At 38.3% G+C, this 22,628-nt stretch overlaps 2 protein-coding genes across 2 annotated transcripts; both read right to left on the reverse strand.

The window, feature by feature from the left end:
• Positions 1-8,570: 8,570 nt before the first annotated feature.
• On the reverse strand, positions 8,571-9,580 carry LOC146930116 (uncharacterized). Its single transcript, XM_085707481.1, has 2 exons — positions 9,435-9,580; positions 8,571-9,366 (listed from the first exon to the last, which is right to left on the reverse strand). Exons 1-2 carry the CDS (start codon positions 9,578-9,580, stop codon positions 8,571-8,573), a joined length of 942 nt encoding a protein of 313 aa, XP_085563607.1.
• A 2,632-nt stretch (positions 9,581-12,212) lies between these two features.
• Positions 12,213-20,469, reverse strand: LOC146930117 (uncharacterized). The gene is made up of 4 exons (XM_085707482.1): positions 20,365-20,469; positions 13,124-13,230; positions 12,656-12,870; positions 12,213-12,610 (listed from the first exon to the last, which is right to left on the reverse strand). Exons 1-4 carry the CDS (start codon positions 20,467-20,469, stop codon positions 12,213-12,215), a joined length of 825 nt encoding a protein of 274 aa, XP_085563608.1.
• Positions 20,470-22,628: the final 2,159 nt, after the last annotated feature.

Here is a 22,628-nt window from a genome sequence, read left to right on the forward strand (position 1 = left end):
ATCTCAAACGGTCCAACAAAACGAGGAGTCAACTTTCGACACTTCAAAGCACGACCAACACCGGTTACATGATTCACTCTTAAAAACACATGATCACCAACTTGAAACTCAATGTCTTTCATCCTCTTACCATGATAACTCTTCTGCCTACTCTGAGACGCTCTCATCTTCTCTTGAATCATCTTAACCTTTTCCGTAGTCTCTTGCACAACTTCCGGTCCTAACAAAGCACTTTCACCTGACTCATACCAACACAACGGCGTCCTACACCTCCGACCATACAAAGCCTTAAACGGTGCCATTTCGATACTAGAATGAAAACTATTGTTGTAAGTAAACTCAATCGACTGTGAACATTCAACCCAACTGATACCTTGTTCCAAAACACAAGCTCTCAACAAATCTTCTAAACTCTGAATAGTCCTCTCTGTCTGACCATCAATCTGGGGATGATAAGCAGAACTCAACCTCAACTTAGTTCCTAAAGCAACCTGTAAACTCTCCCAAAACTTGGAAGTAAACCTCGGATCCCGATCCGACACAATACTAGAAGGAATACCATGCAATCTAAAAATTCGCTCAATGTAGATCTCTGCCAACTTAGCCATAGTCATACCAGTCTTAATAGGAACAAAATGTGCCGACTTCGTCAACCGATCAACAATCACTCAAATCGAATCAAAACCCTTCACTGTCTTCGGCAACGCTCCAACAAAATCCATAGAGATACTATCCCACTTCCACTCTGGTACAAACAACGGTTGCATAAAACCTGACGGTGTCTGATGTTCAATCTTAGACTTCTGGCAAACCAAACAAGCATACACAAACTCCGCAATCTCCTTCTTCATTCCAGGCCACCAAAATAACCTCTTCAGATCCTGATACATCTTAGTCGCTCCTGGATGAATACTCAAACTACTTCTGTGACCTTCTTCCAAAATCCGTCTCTTAAGCTCAAGAACATCTGGTACACAAACACGATCACGAAACATCAAAACACCGTTCTCACCCAACCTGAAGTCTCCACCCTGGCCTTGGTTAACCAACACCACACGATCTACAAGTTCCAAATCTTCCTTCTGTCCATTCTTAATCTCTTCCAAAATATTACTCGTCAGCTTCAACATTCCCAACCTCACACCATCCGACGTCAACTCACTAACCAAACTCAAATCTCGAAACTGCTCAATCAATTCCAACTCTTTCACCATCAAAGCAGACATATGCAATGACTTCCTACTCAAAGCATCAGCAACAACATTCGCCTTTCCAGGATGATAACTCAACTGAAAATTGAAATCCTTAAGATACTCCAACCATCTTCTCTGCCTCATATTCAACTCTTTCTGGTCAAACAAATACTTCAAACTCTTGTAATCACTGAACACTTCAAACTTAGAACCATACAGATAATGCCTCCAAATCTTCAACACAAACACAACAGCTGCTAATTCCAAGTCATGAGTCGGATAATTATTCTCATGCACTTTTAAATGTCTTGAAACATAAGCCACAACCTGACGATTCTGCATAAGCACACCACCAAGACCCATCTTAGAAGCATCACAATACACAACAAACGATTCCTTCGGATTCGGCAAAATCAACACTGGAGCTGAAGTCAACCTCTTCTTTAACTCTTGGAAACTTTTCTCACACTTAGCATCCCAAATATTAGCTTGTCCTTTCCGAGTCAACTGCGTCAATGGCAACGCCAACATAGAGAATCCCTCAATGAACCTCCGATAATAACCTGCCAACCCAAGAAAGCTTCTAACTTCAAAAACAGACTTAGGTGATTGCCACTCCAACACTGCATCAACATTTGACGGATCCACGACAATACCACCTTTAGAAATCACGTGACCAAAGAAACTCACTTCACGCAACATAAACTCAGACTTCGACAACATAGCAAACAACTTCTTCTCCTTGAAGAATCCCAACACAATCCTCAAATGCTCGACATGCTCTTCTTCCGACTTCGAATACACCAAAATATCATCTATAAATACCACCACAAAACGGTCTAGAAAAGGATGAATTATTCTATTCATATATTCCATGAAAACACCTGGCACATTAGATACTCCAAATGGCATCACAGAATACTCATAGTGTCCATACCTCGTTCGGAACACAGTTTTGGATATATCTTCCGTCTTCACTCTAATCTGATGATATCCCGATCTCAAATCAATCTTGCTAAACACTTCCGCACCAACTAGTTGATCCATCAAATCATCAATCCTCGAAAGTGGATACCGATTCTTAATCGTCACCTTGTTCAACTGCCGATAATCCACGCACAACCTCATGCTCCCATCCTTCTTCTGCACCAACAACACTGGAGCACCCCACGAAGAAACACTCAGCCTGATAAACTGCTTCTCGAGCAACTCTTCCAACTGCTTCTTCAACTCACCCAACTCTGATGCAGACATCCGATACGGCGCAATCGAGATAGGACTCGTTCCTGGTACCAAATCAATTGCAAACTCAACTTCCCTCTTTAGCGGTAACTCAGTAATGTCGTCCGGAAAAACTTCTGGAAACTCTTGCACTACCGGCAAATCACCAACTCCTTTCTCATTACTCTCCTTCACAGAAGCAAACATCATGAACACACTAGCTTCACCGTCCAAAGACTTCTTCACTTGTTCCATAGTCAAGAACTTCTCACCCATCTCAGCTACCGACTTAGAAAATGTTACACTCTTGGTCAAACAATTAATGTTAACACCAAAAGTCAACATCCAATCCATACCAAAAATCACGTCCCTATGCTTCAACGGAAGAACACAAGATCCAACTCAAAATTAACATTACCAAAACTAACAGGACACTTAGCACACACTAAAGAAGTAGTCATCGAACCACTAGCTGGGGTGTCGATAACCATCCCTCGCGACAACGGAGTCACAACCAAACCTAAACGCTCAACACAACTAACCGCGATAAAGGAATGCGTAGCACCAGTATCAATAATTGCAATCAAAGGAGTACTATTGATAAAACACGTACCTCGGATGAGAATATCCGGATGCTCCACCACTTTCGCATTCAGTGCAAACACCTTCCCCGCCGCCTTCTTCGGCTTGGTACACTTAGTACTAAGATGACCATCTTCACCACAGTTAATATATAATGTACTAATGAATTGTAATGTCGATAGTTTTTAAACTAATTATAAATATAACTTACTAAAATATATAACTTTTACACTTTTTAGTGTCATAGTAAAACAATCAAATTATTTTTTAATCATAATATATGCAAATTGATTAGATGCAATTTCAGAATCACATACTTAATATTACTGAAAGATCGTCTCACCCTTACCTTAGAAAGTAGAAATCGCAGCACTTCTAGGTCTTCTCCTTTTCTCTTGACTTTTTCTCCATTTTTCACCAAAAACTGATCGTACGCGTTCTATGTCTTTCTAACCTAACTTCTCTTATTTATAACCCCTTATCTAATTTATCTTATTCCTCTTTCTACCACTAAACTTTCTAAATTCACAAAATAATCCCACAACTTAATATTTATTTTATTTTCGAATCTTATTTTATTAAACAATAAAATAAGTCACAATGTCTCATAAATTTCTCTAAAATCATATAAATCACATAAATCTCATATAAATCACGTCAATCATATAAATATGATCTAAAACTCATTAAAATAAAATAACCGAAACGGGCGTTACAACGCTCCCCAGCTTATAGAATTTTCGTCATCGAAAATTTACCTCAGATCAGACGATCCTCATCCTCTGTCTGAGTACCAGATAAAGCAAACACCTTCCCACTAGTCTTGTGAGGAGTATCAGAATTCCCATCCCGTTACGTATCAGAGCACCTAAGACACACACTTGTGAGGAGTCCACTCACGACCGCAACTAGTCTTGGTTACCTGCAAGTTACCCATACAAAGAGCAACATTTTCAAGCAGAAGTGGTGAGATTTCACAAACAACAATATTAAGCATATAATTCATCAATTACATTTAACAACATAAACATCATCAACATATCATAATAATAATCATGTAACATCATATCATCATCATAAACAACTTCATATTAATCATCGACATCAACTTCATAATCAATCATCAACATCAACTTCATAATCAACTTCGTAAATTAATCTTTAACAACTTGACGACTTTGACTTGACTATGCAACTTCAACTCGACTATGCAACTTTTAACATCTTAAATCATCTTGATAATTCAAATGCATGTGGTACCAATCAGGGCATCAAGCCCCCAACATATTTGAGCGTAAAAAGGATCCAAGGCATCAAGCCCCCAACATATTTGAGCAAAAGCTCCAGGGCATCAAGCCCCAAACATATTTGAGCGTAAAAAGGCTTCAGGGCATCAAACCCCCAACGTATTTGAGCAATGGCTCCAGGGCATCAATCCCTCAACTTGAATGAGTATGCATGGACTCAACTTCTTGCAACTTGAAACATCATGAACATCTTATATGACTCCAATAATTTGGACGACATCTTACAACTTTACAACTTAGACCGACATTTACAACTTTATGACATTAATGGTCAACAACAGCAAAACAAAAACATATGCAGCAAATAACAGCTCTTATACATCATATAATCATTAAAGAATGGATCGCATCAACACAATCATCATAAGTAATACTTAAGGTGCATATTTAACAACATCACATTACTATTAATATTAATCATCTTAATTCAGGTCTTCTGGAAAGCTTCTAACATCATCAATAACTTTCATTTCCTGCCCCAAGGTCATCTCAAGACTACATGTGCGAAAAGGATCGCAAGGTAACAATTCAAGGCAACCTACCACTAGTTAGACTCATCACAGCATAGGTTAAATACTCTTAAAAACCTTAACTAAACTCATAGTACACAAGCTTTGAAGTTTGGCGACAATCCATAAGTTTTGGTTTAACTTAGAAATAGTAATGCTGAATTTTCATAAAATTTTACTAAGACCCTCTTGGAGTATTTTCATCATAACTCAAAATCTAAAAATTATTTTTGAGCCAAACCAAGACCATTAGAAAACTAACAGAATTATCTAAAACTTTCATGTTTACACCTAAGGCCAATTCAAAATAGAAATGTGTGAAAAAGACACAAGAACGCAAAAAAAATCAAAGTCCTAACAGCACGCAAACGAAGGCACAACAAAGCAGTCACCCATGAGGGGCTGCCTTGCTGCGCTCAGGCGCTGACAAGCTGCGCCCAGACGTGGGCAGACAGTAGCTAGTGACCTGCGCTGCAGCTCTGTGCAGTCCTGGTTTTTTCCCGGTTTTACCGTTTCGTCCGTAAAAACCTAACTGTTACCCCGATTCCAATTCCGTTTTCGCCTACGCGTTCTATTCGGCAAATCCTATCATATTTTACTGAAAAATCATATTTTCAAATCTCCAAAATAGATTATGCCATATCACCTATTTCCCAAAAACACTTAAAATCGCTTTTTCTCAGAATCTAAATTTTCATCAACCCAACCCCAAAACTGGTTCAAATCATTGTACTATGAAAGTTCTAAGGTCTGAACACTGTTTTCCTACATCAATTCAACAAGTTTCCATCATCTAATCAACAATTTACAACTTCTAACCCTAATTTCCAAATTCTCACAAACTAAACCTACAACATGTTAGATGAAATTTCAGAATCACGGACTTAATATTACTGAAAGATCGTCTCACCCTTACCTTAGAAAATAGAAATCGCAGCACTTCTAGGTCTTCTCCTCTTCTCTTGACTTTTTATCCCTTTTTCACCAAAAACTGATCGTACACGTTCTATTTCTTTCTAACCTAACTTCTCTTATTTATAACCCCTTATCTAATTTATCTTATTCCTCTTTCTACCACTAAACTTTCTAAATTCACAAAATAATCCCACAACTTAATATTTATTTTATTTTCGAATCTTATTTTATTAAACAATAAAATAAGTCACAACGTCTCATAAATTTCTCTAAAATCATATAAATCACATAAATCTCATATAAATCACGTCAATCATATAAATATGATCTAAAACTCATTAAAATAATTAAATAACCGAAACGGGCGTTACAACGCTCCCCAGCTTATAGAATTTTCGTCATCGAAAATTTACCTCAGATCAGACGATCCTCATCCTCTGTCTGAGTACCAGATAAAGCAAACACCTTCCCACTAGTCTTGTGAGGAGTATCAGAATTCCCATCCCGTTACGTATCAGAGCACCTAAGACACACACTTGTGAGGAGTCCACTCACGACCGCAACTAGTCTTGGTTACCTGCAAGTTACCCATACAAAGAGCAACATTTTCAAGCAGAAGTGGTGAGATTTCACAAACAACAATATTAAGCATATAATTCATCAATTACATTTAACAACATAAACATCATCAACATATCATAATAATAATCATGTAACATCATATCATCATCATAAACAACTTCATATTAATCATCGACATCAACTTCATAATCAATCATCAACATCAACTTCATAATCAACTTCGTAAATTAATCTTTAACAACTTGACGACTTTGACTCGACTATGCAACTTCAACTCGACTATGCAACTCTTAACATCTTAAATCATCTTGATAATTCAAATGCATGTGGTACCAATCAGGGCATCAAGCCCCCAACATATTTGAGCGTAAAAAGGATCCAAGGCATCAAGCCCCCAACATATTTGAGCAAAAGCTCCAGGGCATCAAGCCCCAAACATATTTGAGCGTAAAAAGGCTCCAGGGCATCAAGCCCCAAACATATTTGAGCGTAAAAAGGCTTCAGGGCATCAAACCCCCAACGTATTTGAGCAATGGCTCCAGGGCATCAATCCCTCAACTTGAATGAGTATGCATGGACTCAACTTCTTGCAACTTGAAACATCATGAACATCTTATATGACTCCAATAATTTGGACGACATCTTACAACTTTACAACTTAGACCGACATTTACAACTTTATGACATTAATGGTCAACAACAGCAAAACAAAAACATATGAAGCAAATAACAGCTCTTATACATCATATAATCATTAAAGAATGGATCGCATCAACACAATCATCATAAGTAATACTTAAGGTGCATATTTAACAACATCACATTACTATTAATATTAATCATCTTAATTCAGGTCTTCTGGACAGCTTCTAACATCATCAATAACTTTCATTTCCTGCCCCAAGGTCATCTCAAGACTACATGTGCGAAAAGGATCGCAAGGCAACAATTCAAGGCAACCTACCACTAGTTAGACTCATCACAGCATAGGTTAAATACTCTTAAAAACCTTAACTAAACTCATAGTACACAAGCTTTGAAGTTTGGCGACAATCCATAAGTTTTGGTTTAACTTAGAAATAGTAATGCTGAATTTTCATAAAGTTTTACTAAGACCCTCTTGGAGTATTTTCATCATAACTCAAAATCTAAAAATTATTTTTGAGCCAAACCAAGACCATTAGAAAACTAACAGAATTATCTAAAACTTTCATGTTTACACCTAAGGCCAATTCAAAATAGAAATGTGTGAAAAAGACACAAGAACGCAAAAAAAAATCAAAGTCCTAACAGCACGCAAACGAAGGCACAACAAAGCAGTCACCCATGAGGGGCTGCCTTGCTGCGCTCAGGCGCTGACAAGCTGCGCCCAGACGTGGGCAGACAGTAGCTAGTGACCTGCGCTGCAGCTCTGTGCAGTCCTGGTTTTTTCCTGGTTTTACCGTTTCGTCCGTAAAAACCTAACTGTTACCCCGATTCCAATTCCGTTTTCGCCTGCGCGTTCTATTCGGCAAATCCTATCATATTTTACTGAAAAATCATATTTTCAAATCTCCAAAATAGATTATGCCATATCACTTATTTCCCAAAAACACTTAAAATCGCTTTTTCTCAGAATCTAAATTTTCATCAACCCAACCCCAAAACTGGTTCAAATCATTGTACTATGAAAGTTCTAAGGTCTGAACACTGTTTTCCTACATCAATTCAACAAGTTTCCATCATCTAATCAACAATTTACAACTTCTAACCCTAATTTCCAAATTCTCAAAAACTAAACCTACAACATGTTAGATCAAATTTCAGAATCACGGACTTAATATTACTGAAAGATCGTCTCACCCTTACCTTAGAAAGTAGAAATCGCAGCACTTCTAGGTCTTCTCCTCTTCTCTTGACTTTTTATCCCTTTTTCACCAAAAACTGATCGTACACGTTCTATTTCTTTCTAACCTAACTTCTCTTATTTATAACCCCTCATCTATTTTATCTTATTCCTCTTTCTACCACTAAATTTTCTAAATTCACAAAATAACCCCACAACTTAATATTTATTTTATTTACGAATCTTATTTTATTAAACAATAACATAAGTCACAACGTCTCATAAATTTCTCTAAAATCATATAAATCACATAAATCTAATATAAATCACGCCAATCATATAAATATGATCTAAAACTCATTAAAATAATTAAATAATCGAAACGGGCATTACAACTCTCCCCAACTTATAGAATTTTCGTCCTCAAAAATTTACCTCAGATCAGACAATCCTTATCCTCTGTCTGAGTACCAGATAAAGCAAACACCTTCCCACTAGCCTGAGCCTTCTTTGGTTTCTTACATTGTGAACCCATGTGTCCTTCTTCATTGCAATTAAAACACACCACATCATCATACTTACATTCCGTAATAGTATGTCCCTTCTTACCACAACGGAAACACCGTTTCACCTCTTCAGTACAAGCATTACTCTTATGACATTTCTCACCACAAGTGTAGCAAACAACCTCAGCAGTAGTATCTTTCTTTCCAGGTCTCCTCTCATCATTCCCTCTTTGACTACCTTGATCATCAGGTGCACTGTAAGACTTATGACGATTCTGTTGGTTCTTACTCTTCCGCTCATTCCTGATCTTGTAATGGGCTTTAGTATCTTCTTCATAAATTTTACAACTGCTCACCAGCTCGGAAAAGTTACGGATCTTCTGATATCCAATGGTCCGTTTGATCTCAGGACGCAAGCCATTCTCAAACTTAATACACTTAGAAAATTCAGCAGTCTCAGCAATGTAGTGTGGATAAAACTTAGCCAATTCCACAAACTTAGCAGCATACTCAGTCACTGACATTTCACCTTGCTTCAACTCAAGAAACTTAATCTCTTTCTTCCCGCGAACATCTTCTGGAAAGTATCTGTTCAGGAACTCCCTCCTAAACACAGCCCAAGAAATAGCTCCATCTCCATTCTCTATGATTGGTTGAACACTCAACCACCAATCATCAGCTTCCTCAGCTAACATGTGCGTGCAAAAGCGCACCATCTGAACTTCACTGCATTGCATAACCCGAAAAAAATTTCAACTTCTTTGAGCCACGTCTGAGCTCCATCAGGATCATACCTTCCCTTGAAAGTAGGTGGACGATTCCTCAGAAAAGTTTCCAGCATCCGAACTCCATTATTAGCACCAGCATTAGGCTGATGTCCCACAGCTTGAGCTACAGCTTCCAACGCAGCAGCAATAGCAGCATCATTTCTTCCAGCCATCTTAGTTCTCCACATAACACACAACAATCAGATTAACATAATAATGGTATCCCAACTGTTAGACGACACTACTCGACTCAACTACTCTGCCGGATGGACCGGCCTGCTCTGATACCAATTGTAACACCCCGTTTTCCCAACATAAAAATTTCATAATAAATATCAGAGTTTCTCAATCATAACGGAATGTCACATTCTTTTCTTAAAATCATAAACTGAATATATAAATATTTATCCTTCAAAATCCAACAACATAATTATTTTAATCTTCGCAGCGGAATAGTTTCAACAACTTAAACATAATCTTTGGCACAAGGGCCTCAACATAAAATCTCATAATATCTTGGTTCAACAATAGCTCTTGGAAAATTCATAAGGTAATACGTAAGGAACAGAAAACAATGACAAAATTCCCATCCCGTTATGTATCAAAGCACCTAAGACACACACTTGTGAGGAGTCCACTCACGACCGCAACTAGTCTTGGTTACCTGCAAGTTACCCATACGAAGAGCAACATTTTCAAGCAGAAGGGGTGAGATTTCACAAACAACAATATTAAGTATATAATTCATCAATTACCTTTAACAACATAAACATCATCAACATATCATAATAATAATCATGAAACATCATATCATCATCATAAACAACTTCATATTAATCATCGACATCAACTTCATAATCAATCATCAACATCAACTTCATAATCAACTTCGTAAATTAATCTTTAACAACTTGACGACTTTGACTCGGCTATGCAACTTCAACTCGACCATGCAGCTCTTAACATCTTAAATCATCTTGACAATGCAAATGCATGTGGTACCAATCAGGGCATCAAGCCCCCAACATATTTGAGCGTAAAAAGGATCCAGGGCATCAAGCCCCCAACATATTTGAGCAATGGCTCCAGGGCATCAATCCCTCAACTTGAATGAGTATGCATGGACTCAACTTCTTACAACTTGAAACATCATGAACATCTTATATGACTCCAATAATTTGGACGACATCTTACAACTTTACAACTTAGACCGACATTTACAACTTTATGACATTAATGGTCAACAACAGCAAAACAACAACATATGCAGCAAATAACAGCTCTTATACATCATATAATCATTAAAGAATGGATCGCATCAACACAATCATCATAAGTAATACTTAAGGTGCATATTTAACAACATCGCATTACTATTAATATTAATCATCTTAATTCAGGTCTTCTGGACAACTTCTAACGTCAGCAATAACTTTCATTTCCTACCCCAAGGTCATCTCAAGACTACATGTGCGAAAAGGATCGCAAGGAAACAATTCAAGGCAACCTACCACTAGTTAGACTCATCACAGCATAGGTGAAATACTCTTAAAAACCTTAATTAAACTCATAGTACACAAGCTTTCAAGTTTGGAGACAATCCATAAGTTTTGGTTTAACTTAGAAATAGTTATGCTGAATTTTCATAAAGTTTTACTAAGACCCACTTGGAGTATTTTCATCATAACTCAAAATCTAAAAATCATTTTTGAGCCAAACAAAGACCATTAGAAAACTAACAGAATTATCTAAAACTTTCATGTTTACACCTAAGGACAATTCAAAATAGAAATGTGTGAAAAAGACACAAGAACACAAAAAAATCGAAGTCCTAACAGCACGCAAACGAAGGCACAACAAAGCAGTCACCCATGAGGGGCTGCCTTGCTACGCTCAGGCGCTGACAAGCTGCGCCCAGGCGTGGGCAGGCAGTAGCTAGTGACCTGCACTGCAGCTCTGTGCAGTCCTGGTTTTTTCCCGGTTTTACTGTTTCGTCCGTAAAAACCTAACCGTTACCCTGATTCCAATTCCGTTTTCGCCTACGCGTTCTATTCGGCAAATCCTATCATATTATACTGAAAAATCATATTTTCAAATCTCTAAAACAGCTTATTCAATATCATTTATTTCCCAAAAACACTTAAAATCTCTTTTTCTCAAAATCTCAATTTTCATCAACCCAACCCCAAAACTGGTTCTAATCATTCTACTATGAAAGTTCTAAGGTCTGAACACTGTTTTCCTACATCAATTCAACAGGTTTCCATCATCTAATCAACAATTTACAACTTCTAACCAGAATTCCCAAATTCTCACAAACTAAACCTACAACATGCTAGATGCAATTTCAGAATCACAGACATAATATTACTGAAAGATCGTCTCACACTTACCTTAGAAAGTAGAAATCGCAACACTTCTAGGTCTTCTCCTCTTCTCTTGACTTTTTCTCCATTTTTCACCAAAAACTGATCGTACGCGTTCTATGTCTTTCTAACCTAACTTCTCTTATTTATAACCCCTCATCTATTTTATCTTATTCCTCTTTCTACCACTAAACTTTCTAAATTCACAAAATAACCCCACAACTTAATATTTATTTTATTTTCGAATCTTATTTTATTAAACAATAAAATAAGTCAGAACGTCTCATAAATTTCTCTAAAATCATATAAATCACATAAATCTCATATAAATCACGCCAATCATATAAATATGATTTAAAACTATTAAAATAATTAAATAATCGAAACGGGCGTTACAACTCTCCCCAACTTATAGAATTTTCGTCCTCGAAAATTTACCTCAGATCAGACGATCCTCATCCTCTGTCTGAGTACCAGATAAAGCAAACACCTTCCCACTAGCCTGAGCCTTCTTAGGTTTCTTACATTGTGAACCCATGTGTCCTTCTTCATTGCAATTAAAACACACCACATCATCATACTTACGTTCCGTAATAGTATGTCCCTTCTTACCACAACGGAAACACCGTTTCACCTCTTCAGTACAAGCATTACTCTTATGACCTTTCTCACCACAAGTGTAGCAAACAACCTCAGCAGTAGTATCTTTCTTTCCAGGTCTCCTCTCATCATTCCCTCTTTGACTACCTTGATCATCAGGGGCACTGTAAGGCTTATGATGATTCTGTTGGTTCTTACTCTTCCGCTCATTCCTGGTCTTGTAATGGACTTTAGTATCTTCTTCAAAATTTTTACAACTGCTCACCAGCTAGGAAAAGTTACGGATCTTCTTATATCCAATGGCCCGTTTGATCTCAGGACGCAAGCCATTCTCAAACTTAATACACTTAGAAAATTCAACAGTCTCAGCAGTGTAGTGTGGATAAAACTTAGCCAATTCCACAAACCTAGCAGCATACTTAGTCACCGACATTTCACCTTGCTTCAACTCAAGAAACTCAATCTCTTTCTTACCACGAACATCTTCCGGAAAGTATCTGTTCATGAACTACCTCCTAAACACAGCCCAAGTAATAGCTCCATCTCCGTTGTTTAGGATTGTTGAACACTCAGCCACCAATCATCAGCTTCCTCAGCTAACATGTGCGTGCCAAAACGCACCATCTGAACTTCACTGCATTGCATAACCCGAAAAATTCTTTCAACTTCTTTGAGCCACGTCTGAGCTCCATCAGGATCATACCTTCCCTTGAAAGTAGGTGGACGATTCCTCAGAAAAGTTTCCAGAACCTAACTCCATTATTAGCACCAACATTAGGATGATGTCCCACAGCTTGAGCTACAGCTTCCAACGCAGCAGCAATAGCAGTATCATTTCTTCCAACCATCTTAGTTCTCTACACAACACACAACAATCAGAATAAAATAATGATGAGTCTATATTTAGTCTATTTTTATGCATTATTTAGTTTCGTTTTAATTAGATTTAGTTTTATTTTATTTAAATATTATTTCCTTTTTGAGCTTGTTTACTACAATTGCATATTTTATATTTCAGGAACAAATATTGGATGGAAGGTGTCTTGGGGCAAAAGAAAGGAGTCTAGAGCTGATTCAGAACAAAAATACGAAAGATTCGGAAACAAAATAAAGTCCCCCAAAGTCAGAAGCTTGGCACGGCCCGTGCCAACATGTGGCACGGCCGTGCCACCCTCCAGAAGGCCTTTTGCTGCTTTTTCTTCATGCCCAAGTTACTCTGTTTTGGTTTTACCGAAAAGCCATTGTAATAGCTTAGATTTTAAGTCGATTGTAAATCTATAAATAGAGTACCTCTCCATCACAAATATTTATCTTTTGTTCTTGGAATAAAAGTTCATCTTTATTTACTTTATCGTTTTATTCTTCTTCTTCTCCTTCTTCTCTATGTCTACAATGAACGTTAGTGAGTAGATTCTTTTTGTGTTGGGGTTGTTGGATAAGTCTAATGACATAATCCTAATCGAACCAAGTTTTAACCCTAATTTCATGTAACCATAATTTCTAATTTAGATTCACCGTTTTAACATGAATTAACAATTATCAAACTGTAGAAGCGAAAGTGGAGGGTTTGATAATTGTTAATCCATTATCCCAAACATCAATTCATAAAGCGAGAGCGGAGCTTTGATGTTGGAACAAGTGAATCTAGACAATAATTGCAAAGGCAGCGAAATAGTCTTTGCAATTATTGAGACACAAGTAGTTTCAATCCTTATAAGCATCTTCTAGTAATCAAGTCAGCGAAATAGGCTTGGTTACTAGGAGTAAACTCTCACCGGACTTTCATCGGAAAGGTGAGGGGCTAAGGGAAACCGGTCTTTAGAAATTAAGGTGTAAACCATGAAATTAGAAGTTAAAGTCTTGTCTAGTGAAGGGTTTGTTATTATGACGAACCAATGATCCCAAGGTTCTTTTATTATTATTGTTATTTACCTTCAGCAATTAACCCCCTATTTTATAATCTTTCTTCTCTTTTAATCATTCTCTAAAAGTTAATTGAATTCACAACTCCCTAGCGGAACGATACTCTCTCTTACTACTATTACTTCGATAGACCGTGCACTTGCGGTTTGGCCTATCAAGTTTTTGGCGCCGTTGCCGGGGAGTTATTGTAATTTGATTAACTTTTTAATAGTGATTAGACTGAAAAAAATATCTTTCTCTCTCTCTCTCTCTCTCTCTCTCTTAATTTATTTATTTATTTCTTTTTTTTAACGGTTTTGATTTTATGCATGGCTCAAAACTACTATCAATGGACTTCTACCCCTGTTTTACCTCCTTTAAGAGTTTATGGAATATTTGGTCATACCGGTGTTGAATGTCAACTAGGTAGTGTTGTTAAAAATCCTGAGCAATTTGTTCAATTTAACCAAGGGTTTTCAAAACCCTCAAAAAAATTTGGACAACAAACAACTGTGTAGGAATAGTCAATTTTTTTTTCAAAACCCTCAAAAAAAATTTGGACAACAAACAACACCACCTGTTTTTAACAACCAAGGAGTCCCTCAAAAATCTGACTTGGAACTTTTGATAGAAAATTTTGAATTCGATAACATCAGGCATAACCAAGAGTTTAAAGTCAAAGCTGGAATTTTGAATGACTCTCTCAATAGAGTGGATTCTCTTTTTACTCACAACAAAATGCTTGAGGCTCAAATCCCTCAAGTAGCCCAACAAGTAACCTCTTCCCCACAACCCTCCAGAGTCTTCCCGAGTCAAACTGAAACCAACCACAAAGGCCTGATAAATTCTATTACACTTAGGGATGATAAGAAGTTAGAGGACCCTGTTGTAGAAACCAAGACAATTGAGGTTGGGGTAGAGAGCGAAAAACCAAACAGTGAGAAAGTTGTAGTAGAGAGTGAAAAGCTTAACATACCACCACCATATAATCCAAACACTCCTTTACCACAAGGGTTTGATGAGTCTAAGTTAGATGAGCAGTTTAGGAAACTAATTGAAATAATTCAAGATAAGTTGCCATCTAAACTTAAGGATCCAGAGCGTTATTCCATACCATGTGTCATAGGATCAGAGAAAATAGAAAGAGCCACATGTGATTTGGGGGAGAATATTAGTTTGATGCCATTGTCCCTTAATGAGAGATCAGGTATCAGATAGAGAAACCTTTTGATCGTCAAGCTAATGACATTAAACGAGCGCTTCGTGGGAGGCAACCCACACATTTAATTGCTTTTGTTTTGTTTGTTTTTGGTTGTTTTAAGTGTTTTGTAGGTAATTGTCCGAATATGATTCAAGAAAAGTGAAGATTTTTTAAGTCCCCGTGTCCAGAAAGCTGGCACGGTCCCTGCTAAGGTTGGCACGGCCGTGCCAACCCAAAACCACCCAAAACCAAAAAAATGGCAGAATGTTGGCACTGCCCGTGCCAAGCTTTTGCACCACATACCCTCAAAAATTTTCTTCTCCTTCCCCATTCACTCACTTCTCCCTAAAAACTCCATTAACCCCCAACCTCCAAACCTCCATAACTCCACCAAATCCAACAAATTCTTAACCAAATTATCCCAATTCATCATTCCAAACTTAACCACCAATCAAAACCAACCTTCATCCAACCAAACACCAAATTCATACACCATTAAACCCTAACCCAATTTCTTCACCAATCTTCATCATCAAACTCATAAACCTTACTCAAACATCAACCCCAACCCTAAACCAATCCTTTCCACCACAAATCTTCCAAAACCCTAACCTTCAACCAAACCACACAAAGTCAACCCAAAGTCAAGGTCTAATGGCTTCAAGAAGAAGTTGTAAGGAACCAGCAAGGTCTCAAGGAGGACCTCCCTCAAAGAAGCAAGCACAAGTCAAGAATCATGGGATCAAGTTTAAGGACAACTCACAAAGTTCGTCTCTCTTTGTCATTTTTACAAAAGAATCCCATTTTCAAAGCAAAACATGTTAAGAACGAGTTTTCCGGATAAAAACGAGTTTTTGGAAAATCGGCATTGTTGGACCATTTTTCAAAAGTTGAAGTTCAATTCACAAACCAAGTCCAATTCAATTCAAATGAAGTTCCAGTAGGATTAACTGTATAAACAGAGGTTAAACAAGTCAAAAGAAACATTTTAGAAAGCCCGGATTGGTCCCCAAGTGCACGAAACGAAAAATCAAAAGTGGCTAAACCTGTGCAGGTTCGCTTACACGTTCGCTTGGCGTTCGCTTAAGCGAACTATCATAGTTCCGCATCAAAAATGTTACTGGTTCCAACCCTTTTTATCCCAAAATCCCAAAACTTAATCCCAAAGATATTTATAGGTCATATATACTTCAAAACACTTAAACATGTATACAACTTACAATCACAACATCAATTCATCAAAATTCACCAATTCACCAAAACTCTCACAACTTTCAACAACAACAACAAATCTCCTCATAATTCACCAAATCATGATACCCAATGCATCAATTCATCAACAACACATGTTAAAACAACAACAACAACAACAACATTTGAACATGAATTCATCACAATTTAACAACCACAACATCATTCATCATCAATTTCATCTAAGAACATGTCATATGCATATAAACCCATTTGACATACAAATTCAACAACAACAACAACACAATTATCATGCAATTCATCTACATAATCATGTCATCAAAATTAAGCACGAATTTCTACATCTAAAATCAAATTAACCACTTAACCACAATTATGCAAAGAATTAGGGTATAAATTAAACTACTAGATTATGATTAAAGCCTAACCCCCTTACCTTAATTCTTCACAAAATCAACTAGGGCTTCACTTTAGCTCCCAAAGCTTGAATCTCTAGCCTCGTCTAGCCCTCTCTAGATCTTCCTCTTCAAACCCTTATCTTATCTCTATTTCTATCTCTTCTCAATTGTGAAAATGTTCGTAAAAACCCTATTTCTCTACAAACTAGAGTTTATATAGGTTCCACCTAATTGGGCTCGACTCACAATGCCTTAATGAGCCTAACCCATTTCTATTCTAACCCAAAATGTTACTACTCACTTAACGGTAAAATGTAATATTAACGATCATCTACCGGTAATAAAATAAATTGCAACAACTCCCTAACACTTAGTAAAATAACAACTCTCACTAAGCACTAAAAATACTCCTCAACGAAATTACTAAATTACCCCGATTCTCAAAATGACCAAAATACCCCTAAGTCCAAAATGACTAAAATACCCTTCTAACACCGAATTCTACAATCCCCAACCAAAATACACATAGAGGGAAATAATCACATAAGAGCACACACAAATGCACATAAAAGCAAATAATAAAATAAATCTAGCGAAAAATCGGGCTGTTAGAACTCTCCCCCACTATAAGAATTTTTGCCCTCGAAAATTACCTGAAGGAAACAACTCCGGATATGAAACCTTCATCCTACTCTCCGATTCCCAAGTGGCACTCTCACCAGTTGGTCCAACCCAAATCACTTTAACCAAACGCTTCACTTCCCGATCCTCAATCCTAATTGGCCAAGCCTCAACGGTCAAATTATCTCTTACTTCCAAATCATCCACTTGAATCACATGAGACGCATCATACTCATACTTCCGCAACTGAGACACATGAAACACATCATAAAGATTTGACAAAGACGATGGTAACGCAATCCGATAAGCTACAACCCCAACCTACTCAATAATCTCAAACGGTCCAACAAAACGAGGAGTTAACTTCCGACACTTCAAAGCACGACCAACACCGGTTACATGATTCACTCTCAAAAACACATGATCACCAACTTGAAACTCAATGTCTTTCATCCTCTTACCATGATAACTCTTCTGCCTACTCTGAGACGCTCTCATCTTCTCTTGAATCATCTTAACCTTTTCCGTAGTCTCTTGCATAACTTCCGGTCCTAACAAAACACTTTTACCTGACTCATACCAACACAACGGCGTCCTACACCTCCGACCATACAAAGCCTCAAACGGTGCCATTCCGATACTAGAATGAAAACTATTGTTGTAAGTAAACTCAATCAACTGTGAACATTCAACCCAACTGACACCTTGTTCCAAAACACAAGCTCTCAACAAATCTTCTAAACTCTGAATAGTCCTCTCTGTCTGACCATCAATCTGGGGATGATAAGCAGAACTCAACCTCAACTTAGCTCCTAAAGCAACCTGTAAACTCTCCCAAAACTTGGAAGTAAACCTCGGATCCCGATCCGACACAATACTAGAAGGAATACCATGCAATCTAAAAATCTGCTCAATGTAGATCTCTGCCAACTTAGCCATAGTCATACCAGTCTTAATAGGAACAAAATGTGCCGACTTCGTCAACCGATCAACAATCACTCAAATCGAATCAAAACCCGTCTCTTAAGCTCAAGAACATCTGGTACACAAACACGATCACGAAACATCAAAACACCGTTCTCACCCAACCTGAAGTCTCCACCCTGGCCTTGGTTAACCAACACCACACGATCTACAAGTTCCAAATCTTCCTTCTGTCCATTCTTAATCTCTTCCAAAATATTACTCGTCAGCTTCAACATTCCCAACCTCACACCATCCGACGTCAACTCACTAACCAAACTCAAATCTCGAAACTGCTCAATCAATTCCAACTCTTTCACCATCAAAGCAGACATATGCAACGACTTCCAACTCAAAGCATCAGCAACAACATTCGGCTTTCCAGGATGATAACTCAACTGAAAATTGAAATCCTTAAGATACTCCAACCATCTTCTCTGCCTCATATTCAACTCTTTCTGGTCAAACAAATACTTCAAACTCCTGTAATCACTGAACACTTCAAACTTAGAACCATACAGATAATGCCTCCAAATCTTCAACACAAACACAACAGCTGCTAATTCCAAGTCATGAGTCGGATAATTCTTCTCATGCACTTTTAAATGTCTTGAAACATAAGCCACAACCTGACGATTCTGCATAAGCACACCACCAAGACCCATCTTAGAAGCATCACAATACACAACAAACGATTCCTTCGGATTCGGCAAAATCAACACTGGAGCTGAAGTCAACCTCTTCTTTAACTCTTGGAAACTTTTCTCACACTTAGCATCCCAAATATTAGCTTGTCCTTTCCGAGTCAACTGCGTCAATGGCAACGCCAACATAGAGAATCCCTCAATGAACCTCCGATAATAACCTGCCAACCCAAGAAAGCTTCTAACTTCAAAAACAGACTTAGGTGATTGCCACTCCAACACTGCATCAACCTATGACGGATCCACGACAATACCACCTTTATAAATCACGTGACCAAAGAAACTCACTTCACGCAACCAAAACTCACACTTCGACAACATAGCAAACAACTTCTTCTCCTTGAAGAATCCCAACACAATCCTCAAATGCTCGACATGCTCTTCTTCCGACTTCGAATACACCAAAATATCATCTATAAACACCACCATAAAACGGTCTAGAAAAGGATAAATTATTCTATTCATATATTCCATGAAAACACCTGGCGCATTAGATACTCCAAATGGCATCACAGAATACTCATAGCGTCCATACCTCGTTCGGAACACAGTTTTGGATATATCTTCCGCCTTCACTCTAATCTGATGATATCCCGATCTCAAATCAATCTTGCTAAACACTTCCGCACCAACTAGTTGATCCATCAAATCATCAATCCTCGAAAGCGGATACCGATTCTTAATCGTCACCTTGTTCAACTGCCGATAATCCACGCACAACCTCATGCTCCCATCCTTCTTCTGCACCAACAACACTGGAGCACCCCACGAAGAAACACTCGGCCTGATAAACTGCTTCTCGAGGAACTCTTCCAACTGCTTCTTCAACTCACCCAACTCTGATGCAGACATCTGATACGGCGCAATCGAGATAGGACTCGTTCCTGGTACCAAATCAATTGCAAACTCAACCTCCCACTTTGGCGGTAACTCGGTAATGTCGTCCGGAAAAACTTCTGGAAACTCTTGCACTACCGGCAAATCACCAACTCCTTTCTCATTACTCTCCTTCACAGAAGCAAATATCATGAACACACTAGCTTCACCGTCCAAAGACTTCTTCACTTGTTCCACAGTCAAGAACTTCTCACCCATCTCAGCTACCGACTTAGAAAATGTTACACTCTTGGTCAAACAATTAATCTTAACACCAAAAGTCAACATCCAATCCATACCAAAAATCACGTCCCTATGCTTCAACGGAAGACACACAAGATCCAACTCAAAATTAACATTACCAAAACCAACATGACACTTAGCACACACTAAAGAAGTAGTCATCGAACCACTAGCCGGGGTGTCAATAACCATCCCTCGCGACAACGGAGTCACAACCAAACCCAAACGCTCAACACAACTAACCGCGATAAAGGAATGCGTAGCACCAGTATCAATAATTGCAATCAAATGAGTACTATTGATAAAATACGTACCTCGGATGAGAATATCCGGATGCTCCACCTCTTTCGCATTCAGTGCAAACACCTTCCCCGCCGCCTTCTTTGGCTTGGTACACTTAGTACTAAGATGACCATCTTCACCACAGTTGAAATAAGTAATATCCTTCTTGCACTCAAACGCCTTGTGACCCTTCTGCCCACACTTGTAGCAACTTTCTCCCTTCTTGCAATCACTAGAGTAATGACCCAAGATTCCACACTTGTAGCATCTCACCCAAGTAACATTCGGCTTAGAGCCTCCACCAGATTCATTTTTCTTTCCTTTGTCCTTGTTGTACGGCTTCCCAAATCCATGACCTTTTCCTTTCTTCTCATTCATAGCCTTATAATGATTCACCTTGACCTTTCCCGCTTCATCAAACATACGGCACTTATGCACCAAAGTGCCAAAGTCTCGGATCTCCTGAATACACATATACTGATAGATATCGGGCCTGAAACCGCTCTTGAACTTCACACACTTAGAAACCATAGCATCCTCCGCATTGATGTACGGGAAAAACCTCGAAAGCTCCTCAAACTTTGCAGCATACTGAGCCACTGAACGGTTCTCTTGCTTCAAGTTCAAGAACTCCACTTCCTTCTTGGTCCTCAAATCCTCAGGAAAATACTTCCTCAAAAACTCAGTCTTGAACCTAGCCCAAGTCACAGCTTCACCACCGGCCTTAAGCCTTCCCTTACCATTGGTCCACCAATACTCAGCCTCCTCAGCAAGCATATGAGTAGCCATCTGAACCTTCTGGTCCTCACTAGTCACCACAGAACGAAAGATCCTCTCCATGGCTTGCATCCATGTCTGAGCTCCATCCGGCTCATACCTACCCTTGAACGTTGACGAACAGTTTCGCAAGAAACGATCAAGCCTCCGCTTCTCAGCCTCTCCAGGATCACGATGACCAACCGCCGCATGCTCGTTAGCCTAAGTCAACACATGTGCCATTGCAGTCAAAGCCACTGCAATCGCTCAATCATCTCTACCACCAGCCATCTCACTTCTACATCAAAACCAACCAACAGATAAGAACAACAGCACAACAAACAAGTACCGAAGGTAGCTCATTACCATTCGCATACTAACAGGAAAATTCATCGGATGCTAGTCCGGACAAGACTGACCACGGCTCTGATACCAACTTGTAACACCCTATTTCTATTAAAGCGATAAAACACGCGAATATAACAAATATTCAAGAAATAGACGCTACGTCTAACATAAAATCCAAAATCCAAACATACATGTATATATATATATATATATATATATATATATATAATATCTCAACATGTCGCAGCGGATACAAATCAAATAACTCCAACATATACATGCCATGGTCAAATACAACTTCAACTAAAAATCCTCCAAGTCCGACAAGTGGACAACATCAACAAGATAAAACGGAAATCAACAAGACATAAAAGACTCTACGACCTAATCAGAGCCTAAAACTACGACTCCAGATGATAACGGAGAAAGCTCCAGCTATCAAGCACTCACCACAAAGCAACTACTCCTGCACAACGTCTACCCATCCATACAGACAGGTAGGCGGCAAAAACCACTGGAGGTTAGCATTAAATTAATCATAATCAATACAAACAACTAGGCATATATATATCATTTCAATTCTTCACCTAATAACATGAATAATTAACCTCCACATATTCATTCTCCATATATTCATTCACATAACATTTACGAATAACACAAGTATATGCATTCATCACACATACATCAACCACACCTTCATTACATTCATCATTAAATGCAACATTCAAGACTCATGCTATAATGAT

This window comes from Medicago sativa, chromosome 4 (genome assembly GCF_051527215.1).
Source record: "Medicago sativa cultivar Bolivia chromosome 4, Bolivia_mono, whole genome shotgun sequence".
In the NCBI taxonomy this organism is placed as follows: domain Eukaryota; kingdom Viridiplantae; phylum Streptophyta; class Magnoliopsida; order Fabales; family Fabaceae; genus Medicago; species Medicago sativa.